Source organism: Nannobrachium achirus, assembly GCF_963921795.1.
Source record: "Nannobrachium achirus genome assembly, chromosome: 17".
NCBI lineage: Eukaryota > Metazoa > Chordata > Actinopteri > Myctophiformes > Myctophidae > Nannobrachium > Nannobrachium achirus.
This window is the reverse complement of record NC_137824.1, coordinates 23,020,952-23,048,497: the sequence shown is the minus strand read 5'-3', so window position 1 is coordinate 23,048,497 and position 27,546 is coordinate 23,020,952. Positions and strand designations below refer to the sequence as shown.

Sequence of the window (27,546 nt, the reverse complement as noted above, 5' to 3'; positions counted from 1 at the left end):
TCCACAAATCCACAATACAGTTTATCTTCTACAGATGTGTTTCCAATTAATATTCCATCCACAAGATTAATTTAGCACTTGTAAACCAGTGTCCAACAACATTGTAGACACTCTGTATTTTGCTGATTCATGTTAGTGAGTAAGCATAGGATGCATCACTAATCCACTATTTAGTGACAACACATGCACACGATGAAAAGACATATAGATCCATAGACCTAATGCAATCCATTTCATAAAACATGGTTCAGATGTTTGATCACTTAATGTAGAATTGTATTAAAAGGAAATTTGATGCAGATGTTATGATCTCTTTTCCACTTGTATATATAGAGGAATATACTGACAGTACGATGTGAAACAAAAGCAAGTTGCTGCATATTTATTTTCAAGGGCTCAGATACTGTATAAAGACATACGAAGCAAAAGGAGAACAAGACTCTGAACAATGCAAATAACTGGAAAGTACTAATTGAAAAGGAATATGTTTGCAAAAATACCATGAAACATCATATTAATTTAACAGGCAATCACTTAGATGTGTAAAACACACACAAAAGCTTGAGTGATCACATGAAACATGAGTGAAAATCACTAGCAGCAAAAGCTAAACAAAAATCAGTGATTTCAAAAACAACTCAGCCTTTTCAAAATAACACAACTACAATGTGAAATTAAACAGAATAATAGAAATCCAAGCAACACATTCAACTGACTATTGTCAATTGTGGAAAACCTTAACTTGAATTGAATCACTAATATTCAACGTTTCCTCTATTATTCTTGCCAACTTACAATTATCTCAAACTGATCTCTCATCCACCATACAAAACTTGACCAAAACACCACAAGTAGTGTCGAAGTAAAACATAACCAGCTAATATGTAAAGTGCATTGCTGAGGACTCTGCACAGAAGAAACGAAGAGATTAAGTTAATGATCAAATTTAAAATGAGAAATAAAATATGTCTACAATATATCCACAAAAATAGAGAATAATGTCTGAAAGCAAAACCAAATTAAATGTATAAGGGAAGTAGCAAACAGATATCTCATCATATACAATCGATGTGGACATGTGATAACCAGACAGATATTTTCTGCAATACAGATATTGGAAGGATATAAAAGAATGCCACAAAATAGTCATTATCAAACGTATGTGTTAGAAGGTACTGCAAGTAACATGATACTTACAGATGAAATGTTTATAATAAACGATTATGTTATAATGTATCATTGATATTGATCTATGCTAACAATTCTTACCTCTGGTGACCCATCAGAGTCTCCAAAAGCCTCAGCAAAATCATTTATAGATTTCCTCATAGTGTCGTCTGCAGGCAGAGTGTTGTCATTATAAGAGTGGACAAACTTGAAGTCACTGGTTCTAGACCCTGTGGTCAAATAGGCGTCATAATTGTAAGTGCTGCGTAAAGTTCCTGTGCCATCAACTTCTGCGTAATTAGGAGGGAGATAAGCACTGGGGATGGCAACCGCTCCATCATACAACAGTCTGGGCTTCCTCCTTTGACAAAACCTCACTCCCAGGATGACAATAATGAAGGTCAGGAAAAAGGTGGACACGGACACCAGTGCAACGATAAGATACGAGGTAAGTTTAGAGTTGTTCTCATCGTAAGACATATCTTTAAGTTCTGGAACTTCCGCCAAGTTGTCAGAAATCAGTAAATATATGGGACAGGTAGCAGAGAGAGAAGGCTGTCCATTATCTTTCACTGCCACAATAAGGTTCTGTTTCATGCTGTCAGATTCAGAAATGTCCCGCTGTGTCCTGATCTCTCCACTGTGGAGACCAATAGTGAAAAGTCCTGGATCAGTGGATTTGACAATATGATAGGACAGCCAGGCATTTTGTCCAGAGTCTGCATCTACTGCTATTACCTTGGACACCAGAGAACCCCCCAGAGTTGCTTTGGGGACCAGCTCTGTCATAAGAGAGTTGCCCTCCAGGCTGGGGTATAGAATTTGAGGAGAGTTATCATTAACATCTGATATGAAGACACTGACAGTCACATTGCTGCTGAGAGGAGGAGAACCGTTGTCTCTGGCCATCACATGGACTTTAAAACTCCTGAACTGTTCATAATCAAATGATCTCACAGCGTGGATCACCCCCGTGTCTCCATTAATGGATAGGTAGGAAGTCACAGGGGCACCATTCACCTCACCAGGAGAAAGAGAGTAAATCACTGTGCCATTTTGTCGCCAGTCAGGGTCCATAGCAGAAACCGAACATAGAGTGGATCCTGGTTTGTTATTTTCAGTCACATAGGCGTTGTATGATTGTTCTTCAAACACAGGTGGATTGTCGTTGATGTCACCTACTGATAAGTGAATGGTTTTAGAGGATGACAGAGGTGGAGAGCCCTTGTCTGTGGCAGTTATTGTAATGTTGTAATCAGACACTAGTTCACGGTCCAGATCATTTATTGTCACCAATGAATAATAGTTTTTGATAGAAGGAACAAGCTTAAAAGGAGCATTTTGCTGAATGGAGCAAATTATCTGTTGATTCTTTTCTGAGTCTCTATCGTGCACGTTAATGATGCCCACTTCTGTACCAGATGGCACATTCTCTGGTATGGGGCTAGTCAGAGATTTTAGATATATAACTGGAGCATTGTCATTCATATCTATAATACTTAAAATTACTTTAGCATCAGAAGAGAGACCATATCCATCTTTTGCCTCAACAAACATTTCATATTTGGACCCTTCTTCATAATCAATGTCACCTGTTACAATTATTTCTCCTGTTGCCTGATCTAGTGAAAATAATTCGTTTGACTTTTCAGACCCATGGCTAAATTCATATGTAACTACTCCATTCACACCCTCGTCTGCGTCTATTGCACTCACAGTAATAACTGGAGTTTTTAAAGGCGAGTTTTCAGGTAGACTAACTTCATATATGGCCTGGCTGAACACTGGGGAGTTATCATTAGCATCCAATACAGTGACGTGTATGATTACAGTACCTGATCTCTGTGGAGAACCACCATCTAGAGCCGTCAGCAATAACTTAATTTCCTGCTGCTCTTCTCTGTCTAACTCTTTATCTAAAATCAATTCACCATATTTTCTACCGGCACTGGTTGTCTGGATATTCAAAAGAAAGTTGTCATTCCGTTGCAGTGTATAGCTCTGAACGGCATTATTGCCTATATCTGCATCATGGGCGGGATTAATGCGATACCGAGCTCCTTTGTCAGCCGATTCTCCAATTTCTAGCTTTATAACATCCTTTTGGAAAACGGGTGAATTGTCATTAATGTCTTGGATTTGAACTGATATGCGATGTAATTCTAAGGGACTCTCCAAGAGCAACTCGAATTTCAAAAGACAAGAAGGCTTCTCTCCACAAAGCTTCTCTCTGTCTATCCTCTCCGCGACAATCAAGTCCCCGTTTCGAACATTGAAATCACAATATTTCCTTTCGTTTTCTTTCAAATCAAGACGAGCTTTACGAGAAGCTAGTCGACCCACTTCAAGTCCGAGGTCCTTGGCTATATTTCCAACAACAGATCCTGGCTTCATCTCCTCCGGGATAGAGTAGCTCAGGTCGCCATGAGCACATTGGAATAAAAAAAGGAAAAAGACAATGCCGCACCGTTGAATAAAGCACTGAATTAAAGGCCTCTTCTTAACCATCTTCATAACAGCAGCAGCAGTAGTAGTAGTTGCTTAGTAGTAGTGATGTACAGTAATTGAGCGTGGGAATAGATATTGATTCCCAACTAAAAGGTAATATTTCAGCAGACTACGAGTTCTTGCTTGGCTTTGACAGCAGCTTTCGACAACATTCTAGTTTTTATGCCTTGGCTATGTGGTCAAGTCAGTGGGAAAGGAACACGACGGACAATTTCACTCTGTTGGTGTATAGCGACACCGTGAGGACATATGCCACAACACAGATTCAAGATTCATATTGCAATCTATAAAAACTAAACAACTCATCCATGGCCAGCCTTTAACTTTAAGAATTTGCATCCATAATGTTATTATTATTATTATTTTTAAGGACACACACCTGTAGTCTATCATTTAACCTTTATTTAACCTGGCACGTCATTCTCTCATCAAAACATAAACAAATAATAATAAACCCGCAAAGTACCAAAGCAACAGGCCCATCTCATCCATAATTATAGTGCAAAGCGGAATTCAGCACCATGGACAGCAAAGGTAGGCAGAGGGGGGACAATCAGGCCTTTACATCATGCTTGACTATTGTTAAAAGAAACAAACACACGCACGCACGCACGCACGCAGGCGCGCGCACACACACGCACGCACGCGCGCGCACGCACGCACACACACACACACACACACACACACACACACACACACACAGACACACACACGCCAAGCTGCTGCACCGTAAGGACGATTTCTAATCAGAATTACAACCCAAAGCCTTTAGGCATGCACACTGACAGGTCCGACACACGGTAAAAGCAATCTGCTACAGTTCAAACCAAGCGCTGATGTACGATAGCCCTACTTGGATTTTCACGCACAACCATTAGGGTTTACAGGTAGGCTAATAGGAAAAAAATAAGAAAAGTGAGCAGCAGTTCTGATGACAGAGGAGAATGGCCAGACTCGAGCTGATAGAAAGACAACAGTATAACTCAATCAACCACTTGTTAAAACCGAAAAGAAAACAACAACAACGTGAGTGAGTGAGTGAGTGAGTGAGTGTGTGTGTGTGTGTGTGTGTGAGAGAGAGAGAGAGAGAGAGAGAGAGAGAGAGAGAGAGAGAGAGAGAGAGAGAGAGAGAGAGAGAGAGAGAGAGAGAGAGAGAGAGAGAGAGACATTTCTAGATTGTAGGCCTCAGTTGTGTTCATGTTGGTGGGTGGTGAAGACAGCAGGCTATGGATTTCTCTATGCTGGTGTATAGCGAGACTGCAAGTGCACATGACACAACAGTTCCATGGTTATAATGCAATTCATGCAGACTAATCTCAACTCTCTACTCTGTTAGCCATACATTTTAAGACTGGTATCTATAATACAAATGTAAACATCTTATTGCACCTATGGTTGCATCACTATCTATGACAAAAGCATTTCCCTCATGATTAGTAAAGGTCTGTCTGTCTGTCTGTCTGTCTGTCTGTCTGTCTGTCTGAGTAATGTAATAATTTGTATTATTTATAAGTACATTATGTCTCTCTCTATGTTGTATGTCTGTAAGATTGTCCTTAGTTCGCACATCGTGTCATCTGATTGACTTCACTTCACAACAGGTGTATTGCTGAGGACCAATATACTGCGGTGTTGACTGAGAAGTTAACTGGATGAACAGTATTCTCTCTGTATATCCTCTCAGCTTCAAAGATGAATATCTCAAGTCTTTAATTTTATACATTAACACAAAGTTTATGAGCAAATGGTTTTCCAACCACAAGTCTGAGATCCTTGGCTGTATTACCAAGGAAAGCTTCAGAATATATTAGAAGTCAACCATCTTCAGAACTGTAGAGGTATCCATAAATCCACAATATAGTTGATCTTCTACAGATGTATATGTTTCCAACTAAATATTCCATCCTTTTAACAAGACTAATATAGTACTTTTAAACCAGTTTCCACCAGCATTTTAGACAACATTTCTGTATTTTGTTGATTCATGTGAGTGGTAAGCATAGTAAATAGGATGCATCACTGCTCCACTAATGTTAAGTGACAGCACATAGGCACATGATAAATGCAAATAGATCCACAGATCTAATGCAATCAATTTTAGAAAACACGGTTCAGATATTTGATGGCTAAATGCAGAATTGTATATATTCTGATACGATTTGAAACAAAAGCAATTTGTTGCTACCTTTTCGATCTGTGCTCCTTTAATTGGCCAAGCTTCGCAAGACGTGCTGTGTTTGGACAGCGGGATGCTTGATGAAATTAACTCAAAAATAGCACAGCTAACTTCACACTAGGTGTGATTTTTTATTTTCAAGGGCTCCGATTTAAAGAGGTATAAGGCAATAGGAGTACAAGGCTCTGACAGGGCAAATAATTGGAAATTAATAATTGAAAAGGAATACGTTTGCAAAAATACCAGATAACAATTGCGACTGAAGCTCGCAGTTTAGTATGTGAAACAACACATGCTGACTCGGTCTGGACGTGTACACTTTTTTTACGGTCTATCTGAACCACTCTAACAGAATGGGTTTGCCGCTCTGACATCACGCTCTGGCTTCACTGTGATGTCACACAATCAGAATCCCTTTTATGCCCATATATGGAGTTCCCTGATGTCATCAATATTAATATCCATATGGCCAAGACAGATGGCCAAGACTGCCCATATCTGTGTGGCTGGTTCTACAGACAGGGATCTCCATGTATGGGCATATGATGTCAGATGTCATAGACATCATAGGACTTTCACATAACGAATAACTGGGTAAGCATGTTTGGGCTCTCACAGCATATCTCCATATACAGAACATGGATCTCCATATATGGGTACCAGGGGTTTGCCAACTCACAATTATCTCAGACTGATCTCTCATCCATCACATCTAAACAGCAAAAGTAGATTAAAAGTAAAACAAAACCAATATGTGAAGCTGGGGAATCTACATGGAAGAAACACATTGACCACCAGACAAAGACAGAGAGAGTTCTGCAGTATAAACATTTGAAGGATGTAGAAGAATGACAGTTTTTGATGTGTTAGAAGGTATATCAGGTAACCTGATACTAAACATATGAAATGTAACCACTAAGTTAGCAACTCTTACCTCTGGTGACCCATCAGAGTCTCCAAATGCCTCAGCAAAATCATTTATAGATTTCCGCATAGTGTCGTCTGCAGGCAGAGTGTTGTCGTTATAAGAGTGGACAAACTTGAAGTCACTGGTTCTAGACCCTGTGGTCAGATAGCCGTCATAATTGTAAGTGCTGCGTAAAGTTCCTGTGCCATCAACCTCTGCATAATTTGGTGGGAGATAAGCACTGGGTATGGCAACCGCTCCATCATACAAGAGTCTAGGCTTTCTTCTTTGACAAAACCTCACACCCAGGATGATTATAATGAAGGTCAGGAAAAAGGTGGACACAGACACCAGTGCAACGATAAGATACAAGGTTAGTTTAGAGTTGTTCTCGTCATAAGACATATCTTTAAGTTCAGGAACTTCAGCCAAATTGTCAGAAATCAGTAAATATATGGGACAGGTAGCAGAGAGAGAAGGCTGTCCATTATCTTTCACTGCCACAATGAGGTTCTGTTTCATGCTGTCAGATTCAGAAATGTCTCGCTGTGTCCTGATCTCTCCACTGTGGAGACCAATAGTGAAAAGTCCTGGGTCTGTGGATTTCACAATATGATAGGACAGCCAGGCATTTTGTCCAGAGTCTGCATCCACTGCTATTACCTTGGACACCAGAGAGCCCCCCAAAGCTGATTTGGGGACTAGCTCAGTCATAAGAGAGTTGCCCTCCGGGGCGGGGTAAAGTATCTGAGGAGAGTTGTCATTCCCATCTGATATGAAGACACTGACAGTCACATTGCTGCTGAGAGGAGGAGAACCATTGTCTCTGGCTATCACATGGACTTTAAAACTCCTGAATTGTTCATAATCAAATGACCTTACAGCGTGGATCACCCCTGTGTCTCCATTAATGGATAGGTAGGAAGTCACAGGGGCACCATTCACCTCACCAGGAAAAATAGAGTAAAGCACTGTGCCATTTTGTCGCCAGTCGGGGTCTATAGCAGAAACAGAACACAAGGTGGATCCAGGTTTGTTATTTTCAGTCACAGAGGCAGTGTAGGATTGTTCTTCAAACACAGGAGGGTTGTCGTTGATGTCACCTACTGATAAGTGAATAGTTTTAGAAGATGACAGAGGTGGAGAGCCCTTGTCTGTGGCAGTTATTGTAATGTTGTAATCGGGAACTAGTTCACGATCCAGATCACTTATTGTAACTAATGAATAATAGTTTTTTATTGATGGAATGAGCTTAAAGGGAACATTCTGTTGAATGGAGCAAATGATCTGTTGATTCTTTTCTGAGTCTCTGTCATTTACATTAATGATGCCCACTTCTGTACCAGATGGCACATTCTCTGGTATGGGGCTAGTCAATGATTTGATATTTATAACTGGGGCGTTGTCATTCATATCAGTAATACTTATAATAACTTTTGCATCTGAAGAGAGACCATATCCATCTTTTGCCTCTACAAACATTTCATATTTGGATCCCACTTCATAATCAATCTCACTTGTTACTATAATTTCTCCTGTTGCCTGATCCAGTGAAAATAACTTTTGTGATTTTTCAGACATTCGGCTGAATTCATATGTAACGACACCATTCAAACCTTCATCTGCGTCTGTTGCACTCACAGTAATAACTGGAGTTTTTAAAGGTGAGTTCTCAGGCAGACTCGCTTCATAGACGGCCTGACTGAACACTGGGGCGTTATCATTAGCATCCAATACAGTGACGTGTATGATTACAGTACCTGATCTCTGTGGAGAACCACCATCTAGAGCCGTCAGCAATAACTTAATTTCCTGCTGCTCTTCTCGGTCTAACTCTTTATCTAAAATCAATTCCCCATATTTGCTACCTGCACGGGTCGTCTGAGATTTCATGACAAAGTTATCATTGCGTTGCAGTGAATAGCTCTGAACGGCATTATTGCCTATATCTGCATCATGGGCGGCATTAATGCGATACCGAGCTCCTTTGTCAGCGGATTCTCTAATTTCTAATTTGATAACCTCTTTTGGAAACACGGGTGAATTATCATTTATGTCTTGGATTTGAAGTGATATGCGATGTAATTCCAAAGGACTCTCCAAGAGCAACTCGAATTTCAAAAGACAAGAGGGCTTTTCTCCACAAAGCTCCTCTCGGTCCATCCTCTCCGCAACGATCAGCTCCCCATTTCGAAGATTGAAATCACAATATTTCCTCTCATTTTCTTCCATATCTAGACGAGCTTTACGAGCAGCTAGTCGACCCACTTCAAGTCCGAGATCCTTGTTAATATTTCCAATAACAGATCCTGGTTTCATCTCCTCCGGAATAGAATAGCTCAGGTCACCATGAGCGCAATGGAACACGGAAAGGAAAAAGACAAAGCCACAGCATTGAAGAAAATACCCAGTCTCAGCCATTATCATAACAGCAGTTATGTCCTAAATGTATTCAATAGGCTACAACTATCCAACTAAAGACAATGACTTCTTGCTTGGTTTTCACTGCAGCGTTCGACAACATTCTAGATTGTATGCCTCAGTTATGTGTTCACATGGTGGGTGGTGAAGAGAGAGACACGTAGCTCACATTTCACTCTGCTGGTGTATAGCGACACCGCGAGTGCAAATTACACATAACACATCCATGGTTATAATCATGCAAACCAATCTTAACTCTAGTTTGTTCGTGGTTAAATATAAAAATTTGCATTGTAACTAACATCAACAAGTTACTTGTACATATCATTGCATCATAAATGACGAAAACATTCCCCTCGATATTGAGAAAGGTCTGTCTGTCTGTCTGTCTGTCTGTCTGTCTGTCTGTCTGTCTGTCTGTCTGTCTGTCTGTCTGTGCTATTCATTGGTAATGTTCACGCTCTCTGTATGTAACTGCAGCAAAGCCACAGTTTCCATGTTTCTGTATTTGACCTTTTGGGGGCGCTCTAAGTGTGTTTTATGTGTTACAAGTTCCTAATTAAGTCACCTCTGTGATCTGAGTTCTCTGTAATCAATGGTTGTTGACTACACCTTTGAGGTAGCAGAGAGCTGACAGCAAACTTTTGTCATGGAGAGAGAGCTCTGTGCAAGAGGAGAGATGAAGTAGAAGAAAGTAAAGTAAAATGCAGTAAAGGGAAGAGAAGAAATGTATTAAAAGTAAGAGCATACAAGTAAAAGAAAGTCAAGAGAACTTAAGTAAAAGTTAATTAAGATAAAACTCAAGTAAAGGAGTAAGAGAAATAAAGTAAAGAGGAGAAAAGACACAGTTTTACAAGAAGACTGGAGTTTCCTGGTCCATCCAGTGGTCAGTATTTGTGTTTGATTTCAGTCATGCACAGTAGTATTATTATTGAGAATGTACATACGTTGATTTTCTGTTTTTTCTTGTTAAGAAGACTGAAGAACCCAGGTCACCCCGTGACACCCCCCCCCCCTCCCCCCATTCGTGTGTATGCAGGCAAAGTGGTCAGTACTATTTGTGAGTTTGTAGTCATTTATAGCATACAGTGTATATTTTGTGAATATTAAGCCAAGTTAATGTGTTGTTTATTTTTTGTCTTTTCTGTATGCCAGTTCTACGGTGTTTATTGTAATAAACAGCATTAAAAAGAACTCCGAGTCTCACGCACACTGTATGGGGGGCACACTGTTTTTTGTCTGTCCGTTGCACATCTTGACCGTTCATCTGATCAACTTTACCATTAGCGTGTAGGCCTGAGGACAAAATATAGGCTACCAAAATACTGAAGTGTTAGAAAGTCGATTAATGAACAGTTGCGGGCCTTCTCCGAAACGCGTTCCAAAGGGGAGCCACAACCACGACGGGCACTCTAATGGCTTTATAAATGTATGAACTTTTTAAAAAATTTTAGGCTATACGCTTCAGGCAGGTCGCAATCACCAAGCAATATTCGAAAAGTACCAGAGCTGTATCTGTTTCTTAACAAAGCAAATAAAGATCAGCACCACAGACAGCGACATTACACATGCAGAAAGAAAAGTAGCCTACTTGAGTTTTGTCTAAATAAATGTGATAATAGGTCTAATAATTTATCACGACACAAAGTTATATATTTTATGCGATGCATAGTCGAAGATACAGCATGTTAATTTTGTATAAATATTAATACTGGTAAAAATATATTTTAAATCAGTAATGCAATGCAAATATTGCAATGATAAAAACACAGCAGTGCACAAAGTGGCTTACATGGATTGTTTAAGCTCTTTCTTTTGATATTATAAAGTCATGCCTTCCAGCTCAAAACACATTTAGGAAAAGCATTGTGTACGTACCCTCTTCATTTAACATGCTAAAAACCTTGGGTGTTTACATTTCTAACTAAAAAAGCTGAATATAAATAATGAGACCATTAATTAGCATTATCATAATCTTACAATGTAATGCTCTGTCAGATTATGATTCAAGTGTGATTAGTCTGTGAAGAGTAGTCTACTTGTTCTTGAATGTGAATTAATTTGACGGCATTATGGCAGCATACCAGTATTTTCCATAATCTTACGGCTGTGGTTGTAATAATTTTTTCAAATATTGTATTATTTTAATGGGTCTTTGTCTGTGTCAGCAGGTATGGGCGTTTGTCTGTGTAGGAAACTGTATAAATCACTGTAAAAAAGTTACATTGTTGTGGACTGGTCTTTAGATCACCCGAATGGGCATAACACCTCACTCAAAACAAAACCTTTCAGCCTTTAAAAAAATCAAACCTCGGTTCGAAGTGAAGCGGTGAATCTGAGTATAAAATTGTCTAGAGCTACAGAATTCTGAATTCTGAATGAATGAATGATTTTATCTGGAGGGCCGGATTGTCATGTGAAGCTTGACCAATCCTCAAACTATGGTCTCATTGGACATTTTTAATCATCCAATCATCAGACCAGGACGGACACTACACACATATTCTGGACGTACGGGACAGATAAAACCTGTTCATTCTGGACTGAAATGACCATATATGGACATGGGGGACACACATTTACGGACAGATAAAACCTGTTCATTCTGGACTGAGATGACCATATATGGACATGCACGGGACACACAAAGCCACTCCTTGGAAGCGGCTTTCACCGCTTCAAAAAATCACAATGTGCCAACTAGACAATAATAACTATATGTTGGAATTGGAGAAACCAACATAACTGTGGTTGCCTTGAGGCGAGTCAACCTTGCAAATATTTCTGTATCTGTCAGTCCTTTTGGTACTAACCATTCCGTCCTTGTCCCGTTTATGCCCATATATGGAGATCCATGATGTCATTGATATTAAGCCCATATCCTGGAATGCCCATATGAACATAGTGTGTCAGTCTCATGTCATCTATGATGTCAGACATCTATGATGTCAGTCATCTACATATTTGGGAAAAGCTAAAAATGTAATTAAGTCAATGGAGAAAATGAATTCACAAATACATTTATATAAATTAAACTATATATAATGTATCTCTTAGCAAAATGTAGGGAATCGATTCCCGATGAAGCCGGTCATTTGACCTATGATCCAAGAGGGTCCTGCAAAAACTGAGGGAGGAGTAGCATGGTAAAATAAACTTAACTAGGAGGTCCTGGAAGATGGATGGATGGAATAAAGTAAGACAGGTACTGTCTGATTGCCCTGCAGGGGCAACCACACTAAATAAAAAACAAACATAAAATGTATTATATGTAGAGACAACTATGCAGATATGCCAGAACATAAACAAGTAAAGAAAGAAATGGTGGGGATTTTTCTTTTAGCTAATCCCAATTAAATCGACACAATTTGGCTAGAAAAAAGCGGTTCTGCAATATATTCCTCCCTCTTGCAACCCCTCTGGGTCTTGAAATGCCTCACTTGAAATGCTGTACTGAGGCCTTTGGAGACCTGGGGCCCTATTTTTGCCAAGCTAAACCCTAAACCCCTAAACTTATTTTCCTTTGTTTTTACTATTTTGAAAGACATTTTAAAATACTTCAAATCGTCGATCTACATCGACACGTCATGAGCCTGTAGATCAGCTGTTTGAACTATTTAAAAATGTTTTTCAAAATAGAAAAAAAAGGCAAAGAAGTTTAGGGGTTTAGGGTTTGGACAGGGCCCTATTTTCGCCCATGCCTTACCCCTTATCCCTAAACTGTTTACTATTTTGAAAAACATTTTTAAATATCTCAATTAGCTGATCTACAAGCTCACAACATTTCGATGTAGATTGGCTATTTTAAGTATTTAAAAATGTTTTCAAAATGGTTAAAAAAAGGCAAGGAAGTTTTGGGATAAGGGGCAAGGCATGGACGAAGATATAGCTCCTAGACTTTTTCTGAGATTGTGGATTGGAGGATTCAGATTATCAATGTAATATCTCGTGAACAGGATACTAGAACACAGAATCAAGAGAGCAGTTCCTGTGTTGTCAAAATTGTCTTGCTTTGCTCCTTCGACAAATACTCTCACATAACAATAATGGAGACTTACATTTAGAATTGTTACCCACTTCTATACTTAAACCTGTAATGTGACATATCTATAAGTTCTGGATCTTCAGCCAAGTTAACTTCAAAAAGTAAATACATGACACAGGTGGCAGAGAGAAAACTGACTGTTATCTTCCACTCCAGAATTAGGGTACTGTTTCAAGCCTTCAGAAAAGTTCTTTAGAGACCTGATATTTTTTCCCCCTGGAGAACAACAATGAAAAGTCTTGCATCAGCAGATTACATATGAAAGGACAATCAGGCTATGTCTAAAGATTGCAACCAGTAACACTCCCTAATCGGGAGATAAGCGACCGTAGGTCACTTATCTCCACAAATAGGGCAAAAATGTGTTTTGCCAAAATCTTCCTGATCCATGTTGATGACATGAGTGTAGACATACTGTGTAGTGATTTTCGTGATTGTAGGGCAAAATCTGTAGGAGCAGTGTCCAAAAATGTGTTTTTAAAAATCGGCCTGGAGGTGGCGCTATATGGGAGAGATTCATGTTGATGGGATGAGTGTAGACATACTGTGTACCGATTTGCGTGATTTTAGGGCAAAAATTGTAGGAGCAGTGTCCAAAAATGTGTTTTGCAAGAATCGGCCTCATGGTGGCGCTAGAAGAGGGCCATGTGAGAAATGAGGGGTGGGGTCTCCGCGCCGGCAAGGCGGACGAATAGGTACCGGCCCCGGCTGTCCCGGTCGCTCCTAGCCGGAGTTACGGCATTTTATGTGAGCTGCAGTGTAGGGGGCCCTCCACTGGGGGCGCCACCACTTTTGCATCCGTTCTGGAGCACCAGGAGTGGGTGGTCCCCGGGAATTCCCCGTGAGCAGCCCCGTGGGGGTGGTCATTTGGTCAGTTTAGCACATTTGGTCATTTTTTACATGTGGGGGACCTGGGGGTCCCTGGAGCTCCGGGGGTCCTTGGAGGTTGTAGTTTGGCAGGTAAGGAACGTGTGTGCAAAATTTGGCATGGATCGGGGCAACGGTTGCGGAGATATGAGCAGGGCAAGAGTGTGACGTGTGAGGTGTGACAGACAGACTGACTGACTGACTGACTGACTGACTGACGGACTTACACTTTGTGCAGGGTTTGATAGTAAATGCGACCTACGGTCGCAACTAGTGCTATTTTCTATTTTCTTGAAAAAGTGACCCCAAGCTCTTTTAAACAAATTACCAACAGCATTGTAGTAAATGTGCCTCTGTGTTGTGTTGATTCATGTGGTGAACATATTGTATCACTGCTCCACTAATTTAGCAACTGACAAAATGCTAATAGATTCACACACCTAATGCAATCCATTTTATAAAACAGGCTTTTTATAAAACATTTTATGACTACATTTTGAATTGCATGATAGGAAATATGCTGTAGATACTAAGTTATTGCTGCAATTTTATTTTCAAGGGCTCAGAAAATGTCAGCAACATTGATAGAGGTATAAAGCAATAGAAAGAAAATGCTCTCCAAGGCAAATAATTGAACATTATTCATTGAAAAGGAATATGTTGGCAAAAGATAATATTTCCAATTTATCAGACATTCATTTAGACACAGACACAAAAAGCTTGAGTGATCACTTACTGTAGGCTATACTCTCATGAGTCAAAATCACTAGGAACAATGCTTAACACAAATCAGTGATTTCAAAAACAAACTCAGCCTTTTCAAAAACAACTACATTGTAAAATGTAGGCTTAACTGAGATATCCAAGCATCACGTTCAAATAACTATGCTCAAGGTTTCATCACTTTGTTGTATTTTTGAAAACTCAAACCTTTCTCAGACTGATCTTTCATCCATCATATCTAAACAACACTTTACCAAAACAATACAAGTAGTGTAAATGTAAAACATAACCAGCTAATATCCTAAGTGCATTGCTGAGGACTCTGCACGGAAGAAAGAAAGAAATTAAATGAATGAATGAATTGAAAAGGGAAAATAAAATATATGTCCATTTACTCGAAATGAGATATTAATGCCTTAAAGCAAAACCAAATGAAATGCATAGCATACAATTAAGGTAAGTAGCCTAACATATGAAACACTTTGGATGTGAACACCTGACCACAGCCAAAGACAGATACTGCAATACAAAACATTCAAAGGTTATAAAAGAATGCCACAATAGACTAGATCATGTAGATATGGGAAATAAGGTCCTGCACGAAACATGGTATTTAAAAGAATGTATATGACTATTAAATTATAACAGGTCCTTGATATTGATCCAAACTAACAATTCTTACCTCTGGTGACCCATCAGAGTCTCCAAAAGCCTCAGCAAAATCGTTAATAGATTTCCTCATAGTGTCATCTGCAGGTAGAGTGTTGTCGTTATAGGAGTGGACAAACTTGAAGTCACTGGTTCTAGACCCTGTGGTCAGATAGGCGTCATAGTTGTAAGTGCTGCGTAAAGTTCCTGTGCCATCAACCTCTGCATAATTTGGAGGGAGATAAGCACTGGGGATGGCAACCGCTCCATCATACAACAGTCTGGGCTTTCTCCTTTGACAAAACCTCACGCCCAGGATGACTATAATGAAGGTGAGGAAAAAGGTGGACACGGACACCAGTGCAATGATAAGATATGAGGTCAGTTTAGAGTTGTTTTCGTCATAAGACATATCTTTAAGTTCAGGAACTTCAGCCAAGTTATCAGAAATAAGTAAATATATGGGACAGGTAGCAGAGAGAGAAGGCTGTCCATTATCTTTCACTGCCACGATGAGGTTCTGTTTCATGCTGTCAGATTCAGAAATGTCTCGCTGTGTCCTGATCTCTCCGCTGTGGAGGCCAATAGTGAAAAGACCTGGGTCCGTGGATTTGACAATATGATAGGACAGCCAGGCATTTTGTCCAGAGTCTGCATCTACTGATATTACCTTGGACACCAGAGAGCCACCCAGAGCTGCTTTCGGGACCAGCTCTGTCATAAGAGAGTTGCCCTCCAGGCTGGGGTACAGTATCTGAGGAGAGTTGTCATTAACATCCGTTATGAAGATACTGACAGTCACATTGCTGCTCAGAGGAGGAGAACCGTTGTCTCTGGCTATCACATGGACTTTAAAACTCCTGAACTGTTCATAATCAAATGACCTCACAGCGTGGATCACTCCTGTGTCTCCATTAATGGATAGGTAGGAAGTCACAGGGGCACCGTTCACCTCACCAGGAAAAAGAGAGTAAACCACTGTGCCGTTTTGTCGCCAGTCAGGGTCTACCGCGGAAACCGAACACAAGGTGGATCCAGGTTTGTTATTTTCAGTCACAGAGGAGGTGTATGATTGTTCCTCAAACACAGGTGGGTTGTCGTTGATGTCACCTACTGATAAGTGAATGGTTTTAGAAGATGACAGAGGTGGAGAGCCCTTGTCTGTAGCAGTTATTGTAATGTTGTAGTCAGACACTAGTTCACGATCCAGATCACTTATTGTCACCAATGAATAATAGTTTTTGATGGATGGAGTGAGCTTAAATGGAAGGTTCTGATGAATGGAACAAATTATCTGTTGATTCTTTTCTGAGTCTCTGTCATTTACATTAATGATGCCCACTTCTGTACCAGATGGCACATTCTCTGGTATTGGGCTAGTCAGAGATTTTAAATATATAACTGGGGCATTGTCATTCATATCAGTAATAGTTATGATTACTTTTGCATCTGAAGAGAGACCATATCCATCTTTTGCCTCAACAAACATTTCATAATTGGATCCCTCTTCATAATCAACGTCACCTATAACAAAAATGTTTCCTGTTTCCTGATCTAGTGCAAATAATTGTTGCGACTTTTCAGACATTCGGCTGAATTCATAGGTAACGACTCCATTCAACCCTGCGTCTGCATCTGTTGCACTCACAGTAATAACTGGAGTTTTTAAAGCTGAGTTCTCAGGCAGACTAGCTTCATAGACGGCGTGGCTGAACACCGGGGCGTTATCATTAGCATCCAATACAGTGACGTGTATGATTACAGTACCTGATCTCTGTGGAGAACCACCATCTAGAGCCGTCAGCAATAACTTAATTTCCTGCTGCTCCTCTCGGTCTAACTCTTTATCTAAAATCAATTCACTATATTTGCTACCGGCTCTAGTCGTCAGTGTATTCAAGAGAAAGTTGTCATTCCGTTGCAGTGTATAGCTCTGAACAGCATTATTGCCTATATCTGCATCATGGGCGGCATTAATGCGATACCGAGCTCCTTTGTCAGCAGATTCACTAATTTCTAATTTGATAACATCTTTTGGGAAAACAGGCGAATTATCATTAATGTCTTGAATCTGTATTGATATGCGATGTAATTCCAAAGGACTCTCCAAGAGCAACTCGAATTTCAAAAGACAAGAAGGCTTTTCTCCACAAAGCTTTTCTCGGTCCATCCTCTCCGAGACAATCAGATCCCCGTTTCGAACATTGAAATCACAATATTTCCTCTCATTTTCTTCCACATCTAGGCGAGCTTTACGCGCAGCTAGTCGACCCACTTCAAGTCCAAGATCCTTGGCTATATTTCCAATGACAGATCCGGGCTTCATCTCCTCCGGTATAGAGTAGCTTATGTCACCATGAGCATATTGGAACACGGACAGAAAAAAGACAATGCCGCACCGTTGAATAAAGTACCCTTTGTCAACCATATTTGCACCAGCAGTATAGTTTCCAGGAATAGCGGTATATTAGTATCCCGTTGCAGACTACCAAATGCTTGGCTTTCGACAGAATTCTACAATTCATGCATCCGCTTTAGACCTATATGTTAGGTGGGTGGTGAATAAAGAATAATAGAACATTTGACTCCTCTGCTGGTATATAGCGACACCGTGAGGGCACATGCCACATCTCCACGTGTATAATGCAGACAGTCCTTGCAAACAATAGAACTCGTTAGTCTAACCTGCACCAGCCTTTCATCTTAATAAGCAAAGTTTAACAAAGTGTGCAGAGCAGTATGTGTTTCTTAATGACTATGGTAGGCTGCAGTGGGAACTTCAGCACCACGGACAGAGACACGAAGAAGCGATAAAAAGAGGGTTCTCAAAAGAATAAACTTAAATGTTAAGGGTCTGATCTTTACAGTAGATCTCTCTCTCGCTCTCTCTCTCTCACACACACACACACACACACACACACACACACACACACACACACACACACACACACACACACACACACACACACACACACACACACACACACACACACACACACACACTCTTACTTCCCTGTGATTATCCGCTGGTCAAGACAATAAGTAAGAACTTGTTTTATTTTATTGCAAATTATTGCTATAAAATAAATAAGCATTTGACTGAAAAAGGTCAACACACCCTCTCTCTCTCTGTACATGACACAGGGCATACATTTAAACAACCAATGGGTTTTATTTGCTTTTATAGATAGTCTAAAGTAGATTAATATACTAGAGTGCTGGATCAATCGAGAGCAAAACCAAAACGAGATCAGAAAGAGAAGAGCAGTTCACCATTTTCTCCCACTGTACACAATACCCGCCCTAATGCCCACTTTACACAGAAAAACTCTGAGAGAGAGTGAGAGAGAGAGAGAGAGAGAGAGAGAGAGAGAGAGAGAGAGAGAGAGAGAGAGAGAGAGAGAGAGAGAGAGAGAGAAAGAGGTCATGCAGTGCAGCGTTCCTGACTTGGCACTGTCCATGGTACTGAAACAGACCCCAAAACGACAATAGAAGCCCCTCCAAGGAAAGCCAAGCCAATAGCTAGTCACTGCACAAAATATGAATAGAGAGAAAGAGAGAGAGAGAGATAGAGAGAGAGAGAGAGAGATAGATAAATCAGTAACACCAAAGACACTTTTTGGTTCGTGACCCCTTGATCACAAGCAGAATAACACTCCAAAATCTTTTTTTAAGATTGGGAGATTTAATGGGAGAGCAGCAACATGTTTTGTTAAATTGCAATTAAAAGAAAAGCTTTAAATCAAGGGAAATTCATAAGATTTGTAATGTGAAATACCTCAAGAGATTCCTCAGAATTTCCAAATGCCTCAGCAAAGTCAGATGGACTTTTTCTCAGAGTCTGGTCAGCAGGCAGTGTGTTGTCATTGTAAGAGCTGATGAACTTAAAGTCACTGGTTCGAGAACCCGTCGTCAAGTAGGCGTCATAATTGTAAGTGCTGCGTAAAGTTCCGGTGCCATCAACATCTGCATAATTAGGAGGGAGATATGCACTGGGGATGGCAACCGCTCCATCAAACAACAGTCTGGGCTTTCTCCTGTGACAAAACTTCACACCCAGGATGACTATAATGAAGGTCAGGAAAAAGGTGGACACCGACACCAGTGCAATGATGAGATAAGAAGTCAGCGTAGAATTGTTCTCATCATAAGACATATCTTTAAGTTCTGGAACTTCAGCCAAGTTGTCAGAGATAAGTAAATACATGGAACAGGTAGCAGAGAGAGAAGGCTGTCCGTTATCTTTCACTGCAACAATAAGGTTCTGTTTCATGCTGTCAGATTCAGAAATGTCCCTCTGTGTCCTGATCTCTCCACTGTGGAGACCAATAGTGAAAAGTCCCGGATCTGTGGATTTCACAATATGATAGGACAGCCAGGCATTCTGTCCAGAGTCTGCATCGACTGCTATCACCTTGGACACAAGAGAGCCCCCATTTGCACTTTTGGGGACCAGCTCAGTCATGAACGAGTTTCGCTCCAGGGCGGGGTACAATATCTGAGGAGAGTTGTCATTCACATCCGTTATGAAGACACTGACAGTCACGTTACTGCTGAGAGGAGGAGAGCCATTGTCTCTGGCCATCACATGGACTTTAAAGCTCCTGAACTGTTCATAATCAAAAGACCTCACAGCATGGATCACCCCTGTGTCTCCATTTATAGTTAGAAAGGTGGATGCTGGGGAACCATTTACCTGACCAGGTAAAAGAGAGTAAATCACTGTTCCATTTTGTCTCCAGTCTGGATCTTGAGCAGTAACAGAACATAGAGTGAATCCAGGTTTGTTATTTTCAGTCAAGTACGCACTGTAGGATTGTTCCTCAAACACAGGTGGGTTGTCATTGACATCACCTATTGATAAGTTAATGGTTTTAGAGGAGGACATGGGTGGAGAGCCCGCATCAGTGGCAGTGATTGTTATGTTGTAATCAGACACTAGCTCACGGTCTAGTTGACCCATAGTTACCAGAGAGTAATAGTTTTTGATGGATGGGACAAGCTTAAAAGGCATATTTTGCTGAATGGAGCAGTGCACTTGCTGGTTATTCTCAGAGTCTCTATCCTGCACATTAATTATGCCCACCTCTGAACCAGGTGGTACATTCTCTGGTATATGTTGTGTTAGAGATTTCAAATAAATCTCTGGCACGTTATCATTGACATCAGTAATATCTATGATAACTTTGGCATATGAGGTTAGCCCTAACCCATCCTTGGCTTTGACTTTAATTTCAAAAGATGTCTGCTCTTCAAAATCAGTGACACCAATTACTTTAATTTCTCCCATTTTACGATCAATAGAAAATAAATTTGCATCTTCTTCTGATACATGGCCAAATTCATACGTTACTTCTCCATTTAAACCTTCATCTGCATCAGTAGCAATCACTCTGACCACTACAGTATCCAGAGGAGAGTTTTCAGGCAGACTGGCTTTATAGACGGCTTGACTAAACACAGGGGAGTTGTCATTAGCGTCCAATACAGTGATGTGTATGACTGCAGTACCTGATCTTTGTGGAGTACCTCCATCAGTGGCTGTGAGCAATAGACTAATATCCTGCTGATTCTCACGATCTAGCTCTTTATCTAGAACCAGCTCAACAGTGTTACTCTCCACAGCCAGGACAAAATGGACATTATTTTCAAGCATGTATTTCTGAATAGAGTTCAGGCCCACATCCGCATCGTGTGCTTCCTCTATGAGAAAACGAGCTCCTTTAACTGCCGACTCCTGTATTTCCAATCTAACGATGTTTTCCTTGAATTGGGGAGAGTTGTCATTTATATCTTGAATATTAAGAGTTGTCTGATGAAGCTCTAATGGATTTTCCAAAACCAATTCAATTTTTAATACGCACGACGCCTTTTTTCCACAAAGACCGTCTCTGTCAATTCGTTCAGCAGCGATCAAATCACCAGTACTAAGATTAATGTCAACAAGCCGTTTACGATTACTTTTGGTGTCAATACGAGCCTTTCGAGACGTTAGACTGGCACCATCCAGCCCAAGATCCTTGGCTATATTTCCAATAACAGATCCACGTTTCAGCTCCTCGGGAAATGTATAGCTTAGGTCCCCATAAACGAGATGCAGCGTCACAATAAAGAAAGAAAAGCCCCAGATCAGGCCTGGCAATGGTAGTCCTTTGTATCCCATCCTGAGGCAAAACCAACAGCGTGTGTTTAAATCCACAGTTTAAAATTTACGAATATATGGAATGCAACCAGAACGATGTCCCTCAATCAAAAAAATGCTAAGCCGACAAAAGCCTATGACTGAACTATTTTCTCGCCGTCGGGGACGAGGAGACGAAGCTATAAAATCAATGCAATATTTGAGGGTGGAGATGTTGGCCCTCCACTGGTGAACAGCGACGCTATGAGTCCATGGTTTGCCAATACAACATTAAACATCATCACTTATTCAGATATAGTGAAACATTCCTTAGCATCTAATAACACTGTAAGGAGGCTTATGTTGTCTGAAAATAGCCTACTTGCCTTAAGGCAACAAAAAAGGAAATATATACGCATTTTAAACTCTAATAACAACAATAAAGTATCTCTTAGAGGCTACATGCGAAAGCACAATGATTTCAGGGCCACAGAAACTTCAAGCTAAATTTTTACCTATTAGTCAGACACTGCATGTATAGTAACGAATTACTTGATCCATTTTATATATTGTACAGTGTTTTCACCCAGATTAGCTGGTCATAATAATAATAATAATGGCAACTTAATTAGAATTAGAATTTTTGGGAAGTAGTATTCACCAACTTTGCATTCTATTGACGAAATTCATCATGAACAAATATAAAACATTTGAGACGTATCCAAATGTAGGAGGTTGTTATTCTTAAATATACCTGAGAGTTTAAATTTAGACAGACAAATGAGACAGACAGACAATCACCAGCCCAAATAACACAAGCCACGTTATGCGACAGATATAGGCATGGACGCAAATGTCAGCATGTCTTGACCGCCAAGCCAAAGCAAAGGGCCTAAAAGATAACATCAACTTAACACAAAAAACACGTGGAAATAAAGATGGGCCAATGATCATAATTGAGCTATTTCCAAAAAGTGACAGGCTCTGATGGGAGTGGGGAAAATAAAGAAAGAAAAACTATTCCTACTTTGGGAGACCCACTGGAGTCTCCAAATGCGACATAATGTTTCAAACTTTTTCTCAGTCTGCTCTGCACATAAATGTGCGCTTGTATAAGAGCATACGATCTTGAAGTCACTGGTTCTAGAAAAGGGTCGTCAATGACAAGGTATGCGTCATAATTAAATAAATAAGTGCTGCGTAAAGTTCCTGTGCCACCAATCTCTGCATAATTACGAGGGAGACACGCACTATAGGGGTTGCAACTTCTCCATCAAACAAACGCCTGGTCTAAAGGGTATTTCACTTTAAAACACATCTTTGGTTTGTGTGCATTAGACACAGACAGTTTCAGGTCTTGACCTTGATCTTGATCTCGTTAGAATAATTGAAACCACCTGTCCTTCTAATGCATGAGGGGGCACTGTTTTTATTATTATTATATCCCCTCTCTGTTTTTTGACCTCTTCTTGTTCTTTTCATATAGGCTATAGTGGGGTATAAAAGGCTATAGAGTGCATTCAAACTCTGTGGTTATGGGCTTCTATAGGAGGGGGCGTGTCTGATAAAATAATTGTTGAATGAAAGCAACTTAACAACTGCGCGGGGTGTAGGCCTACACGGAAAAAAAGGATATTATGTTAAAATGACCCGAGAAGTGTTTTAAAGTGAAGTAAATACCCCTTTAAAGACCAAATCCACATTCAGCACCATGGACAGAGACTGAGAGGCAAAACAAGTATAACTTGCACAGAATACAGACTGAAAAATGTAAATTGGAAGTGATGGCACCAAGAAATGAGTAGTACAAATGTAACACTATACATTTCAAACGGATAAATGGGTACTCTCTCCCGATTGGCTGTCCATTTTCAAGCCACCTGAAAGTATATTTTAGAAATTACTGTTATCAGAATGTAATGCTTTAACCTTTTAGGGAGAAAAAAAAATGTTTTCAACTAAAAAGATCAATTACCCCACATTTTAGTTTAATCATAACCTACAGGCACGAATAATTATATGTTGTCAAAGTAAACAACAGTAATACAAATTACTTCTCATTCTTCTCCTCTCCCAAGACTTTACTGTGTTCCATTGTTTGGAAGATAAAAAGAATTCCCTTCTACAAAAGCATCTTGAGCATTCATGGGAGTAATGTCAACAAGTTCTGATCTGTAAATGTAAAATTGCATGTGAGTTTGCAGCCATGCATGGAAAGACAATAAAATCCATGAGCAACATATCGGTATATGACTACAAAATAATATTTAAAGTGGAGATATTAATGTGCCCAGTGCTTTTCACAAAACAAAACCAGCTAAAAAAAGTGCTACTGGGAAGAAAAAGATGGACACTGGGTGTGTACTAATGAAGAAAATGAGGTCACTTTTCAAAGTGAGGTGTTATGTTCTCATGAAAATTATGGATGCTGTTTTGCTGCAAGAATACAATGATATGGAAGCAAAAAGACAAACCATGACTTATAACGCAATAAAAAAGTATGAATTGTATTGGTGACTTTACATCTCATCTTTTTAGAATTCAAAGCATAGATTTTATACTTAAAGGAGTAGTTCACCACTTTTCAACCTGTCTTCATATAATAGGTCCTCACTAATGTTCATGATAAAATATCACAATTTTTTTCTACTCAGTCCAAGTCTCCTAGGAGAGCTGTGGGAAGTTCAGAATCCATCGTCTTGTGACATCATTTTCAAAAAAGAAATTAATCAACAATTTTGAAAAAAATATTTAGATTTTTATTATCGCGAGAACAATGGCTTCCACATTAAAATTGCAACTTTTCAGGAATAGAAAGCCTGCAGTTTCTATAAGTTGTATTGGCAATCGATGATGTCACAAGACGATGGGTTTCTGACCTGCTCACAGCCCTCCTCTGAGAAAAAAAAATTGCTATTTTTGAGTGAGGACCAATTATATGAACATAGGTTGAAAAGTGGTGGAGTGCCCCTTTACGAAAAATCATGAAAGTCATCATAAGTGAAATAAATTAGTTGAAATGGTAAATACCTCAAGAGACTCTTCTGAATCTCCAAATGCCTCAGCAAAGTCAGATGGACTTTTTCTCAGAGTCTGGTCTGCAGGCAGTGTGTTGTCATTGTAAGAGCTGATGAACTTAAAGTCACTGGTTCTAGAACCTGTTGTCAGGTAGGCATCATAATTGTAAGTGCTGCGTAAAGTTCCTGTGCCATCAACATCTGCGTAATTTGGAGGGAGATAAGCACTGGGGATGGCGACCGCTCCATCAAACAACATTCTGGGTTTTCTCCTGCGACAAAACTTCACACCCAGGATGACAATTATGAAGGTCAGGAAAAAGGTGGAGACAGACACCAGTGCAACGATAAGATAAGAGGTCAGTTTTGAGTTGTTTTCGTCATAAGACATATCTTTAAGTTCTGGAACTTCAGCCAAGTTATCAGAAATAAGCAAATATATGGGGCAGGTGGCAGAGAGAGAAGGCTGTCCATTATCTTTCACTGCCACGATGAGGTTCTGTTTCATGCCGTCAGATTCAGAAATGTCCCGCTGTGTCCTGATCTCTCCGCTGTGGAGACCAATAGTGAAAAGCCCTGGATCAGTGGATTTGACAATATTATAAGACAGCCAGGCATTTTGTCCAGAATCTGCATCTACAGCTATCACTTTGGATACGAGCGAGCCCCCATTTGCAGCTTTGGGAACCAGCTCGGTCATGAAGGAGTTGCCTTCCTGGGTGGGGTACAGTATTTGAGGGGAGTTGTCATTCACATCTGTTATGAAGACACTGACTGTCACATTGCTGCTGAGAGGAGGAGAACCGTTGTCTCTGGCCATCACATGGACTTTAAAACTCCTGATCTGTTCATAATCAAATGACCTCACTGTGTGAATTACTCCTGTGTCTCCATTAACAGTTATATAGGAAGATACAGGCGAACCATTTACCTCACCAGGTAAAAGAGAATAACTCACTGTACCATTTTGTCTCCAGTCTGGGTCTTGAGCAGAAACTGGACATAAGGTGGATCCAGGTTTATTATTTTCAGTCACGTAGGCGCTATAGAACTGTTTCTCAAACACAGGTGGGTTGTCATTGATGTCACCGACTGATAAGTGAATAGTTTTAGAAGAGGATAGAGGTGGAGAGCCCTCATCAGTGGCAGAGATTGTAATATTGTAATCAGACACTAGTTCACGGTCCAGTTGTCCCGTGGTAACTAGAGAATAATATTTTTTGATAGATGGAACCAGCTTAAATGGAACATTCTGTTCAATGGAACAGTGAACTTGTCGATTATTCTCAGAGTCTCTATCCTGAACATTAATGATGCCCACCTCCGTGCCAGGTGACACATTCTCTGGTATGGGATTAGTTAAAGATTTTAAATAAATGGCAGGGGTGTTATCATTGACATCAGTTAAATCAATAATTAATGTGGAATATGACGTTAAACCTAATCCATCTTTTGCTCTTATTTGCAATTCAAATGAAGATTTCTCTTCATAGTCAACTGGGCCAATAACTTTTATTTCTCCAGTTTTTTGGTTAAGAGAAAATAAATGCTTATCCTCGTCAGATAAATGATCGAAATCATACGTTACTTCACCATTAACCCCCTCATCTGCATCAGTGGCAGTCACTGTGGTAACAACGGTGTCTACAGGAGAGTTTTCAGGCAGACTAGCTTTATAGACAGCTTGACTAAACACTGGGGCGTTATCATTAGCATCCAGTACAGTGACGTGTATGACGACAGTACCTGATCTCTGTGGTGAGCCACCATCGAGAGCTGTAAGCAGTAATTTAACATCCTGCCGTTCTTCCCGATCTAACTCCTTTTCCAAGACTAATTCGCTATATTTTCGTCCTCCACTTTTTGTGTTTATGCTTAAAATGAAGTGGTCATTTTTCTCTAAAGAATAAGTCTGAACTGCATTCTGTCCTATGTCCAGGTCATGGGCTTCCCCTAGTAAGAAACGTGATCCTTTATCTGCTGATTCCCGTATTTCAATACCAATCTTATCCTCGTTAAATTGTGGTGCATTGTCATTGATATCTTGTATATGAACACTAATGCGATGAAGTTCCAAGGGATTCTCCAACACGAGTTCTTCTTTCAAAACACACGTCGCCTTCTTGCCACATAGGCCTTCTCTGTCAATCCGGTCGGAGACAATCAACTCGCCAGAATTCAGCTTTATGTCAAAATACCGTTTACGACTTTCCTCGGTATCAATGCGTGGATTTCGAGCAGAGAATCTTGCGACCTCCAGTCCGAGGTCCTTGGCTATATTCCCAACAACAGTTCCACGTTTCATCTCCTCTGGGAAAGAATAGCTTATGTCTCCATTTATGCATAATGCAAGATAAATCACAGCAACGACGCAGTATTGCGGGACAATCCATTCTCTTGCCTGCCTCATTTCAAGATGACCGCGATTAAAGATGTTCTCATGGAAAAGAAAACAATAGCCCTACTTTATAAAGAAAAACGATATCTTTTGAAATCAACTGCAAACCAGTGTTGTGCGTGCTACTTCGTTTTACACGGCTTTGTATTCATCGACAATATTGTGGGAGGGTGTGGGAATGTTGTATTATTCCAAAAACAAGTGCATAGCGACACCACGTGTACGAATCAGAAAGGGGAATTCAAGTATTTAATATTAAGGACAATGTCAACCAACTACTTCTATACGAGGACATATAAATAAATACATAAATTAATTAATTAATACATAAATAAATACGCTACAAACAACAACCCTAGGTCCCATTCCCTTCAGCAGAGGCTTGTGGAAATGTAATTTGCTTCATGGAGGGAGAGAGAGAGAGAGAGAGAGAGAGAGAGAGAGAGAGAGAGAGAGAGAGAGAGAGAGAGAGGAGAGAGAGCGAGAGAGAGAGAGAGAGAGAGAGAGAGAGAGAGAGAGAGAGAGAAAGCAGGTCAGAATTACGAAAA

The 27,546-nt window shown here is 40.1% G+C and overlaps 4 protein-coding genes and 1 pseudogene across 5 annotated transcripts in view; all 5 read right to left on the bottom strand.

Annotated features, from left to right (window-relative positions):
- Nucleotides 1–27,546, bottom strand: part of LOC308302351 (protocadherin gamma-C5-like) — a gene marked incomplete at both ends in the record, with an annotated part of 340,087 nt that overhangs the window by 187,001 nt on the left and 125,540 nt on the right. The gene's annotated exons all lie outside the window — the stretch shown is intronic.
- Nucleotides 389–3,561, bottom strand: LOC308301919 (protocadherin gamma-A4-like; the record flags this gene model as incomplete). Its single annotated transcript, XM_080746067.1, has 2 exons — nucleotides 389–403; nucleotides 1,270–3,561. The coding sequence occupies 2 exons, from the start codon at nucleotides 3,559–3,561 to the stop codon at nucleotides 389–391; spliced, it is 2,307 nt and encodes a 768-aa protein (XP_080602193.1).
- On the bottom strand, nucleotides 4,912–9,179 carry LOC308301918 (protocadherin beta-15-like; the record flags this gene model as incomplete). Its single annotated transcript, XM_080746066.1, has 2 exons — nucleotides 4,912–4,932; nucleotides 6,780–9,179. 2 exons carry the CDS (start codon nucleotides 9,177–9,179, stop codon nucleotides 4,912–4,914), a joined length of 2,421 nt encoding a protein of 806 aa, XP_080602192.1.
- On the bottom strand, nucleotides 15,449–17,788 carry LOC308301917 (protocadherin gamma-A12-like; the record flags this gene model as incomplete). The annotated part of the gene is made up of 1 exon (XM_080746065.1): nucleotides 15,449–17,788. The coding sequence occupies one exon, from the start codon at nucleotides 17,786–17,788 to the stop codon at nucleotides 15,449–15,451; it is 2,340 nt and encodes a 779-aa protein (XP_080602191.1).
- LOC308301916 (protocadherin gamma-A12-like) lies at nucleotides 19,205–27,010 on the bottom strand (annotated as a pseudogene). The gene is made up of 2 exons: nucleotides 26,602–27,010; nucleotides 19,205–21,212 (listed from the first exon to the last, which is right to left on the bottom strand). The product of its transcript is annotated as a protocadherin gamma-A12-like (transcript).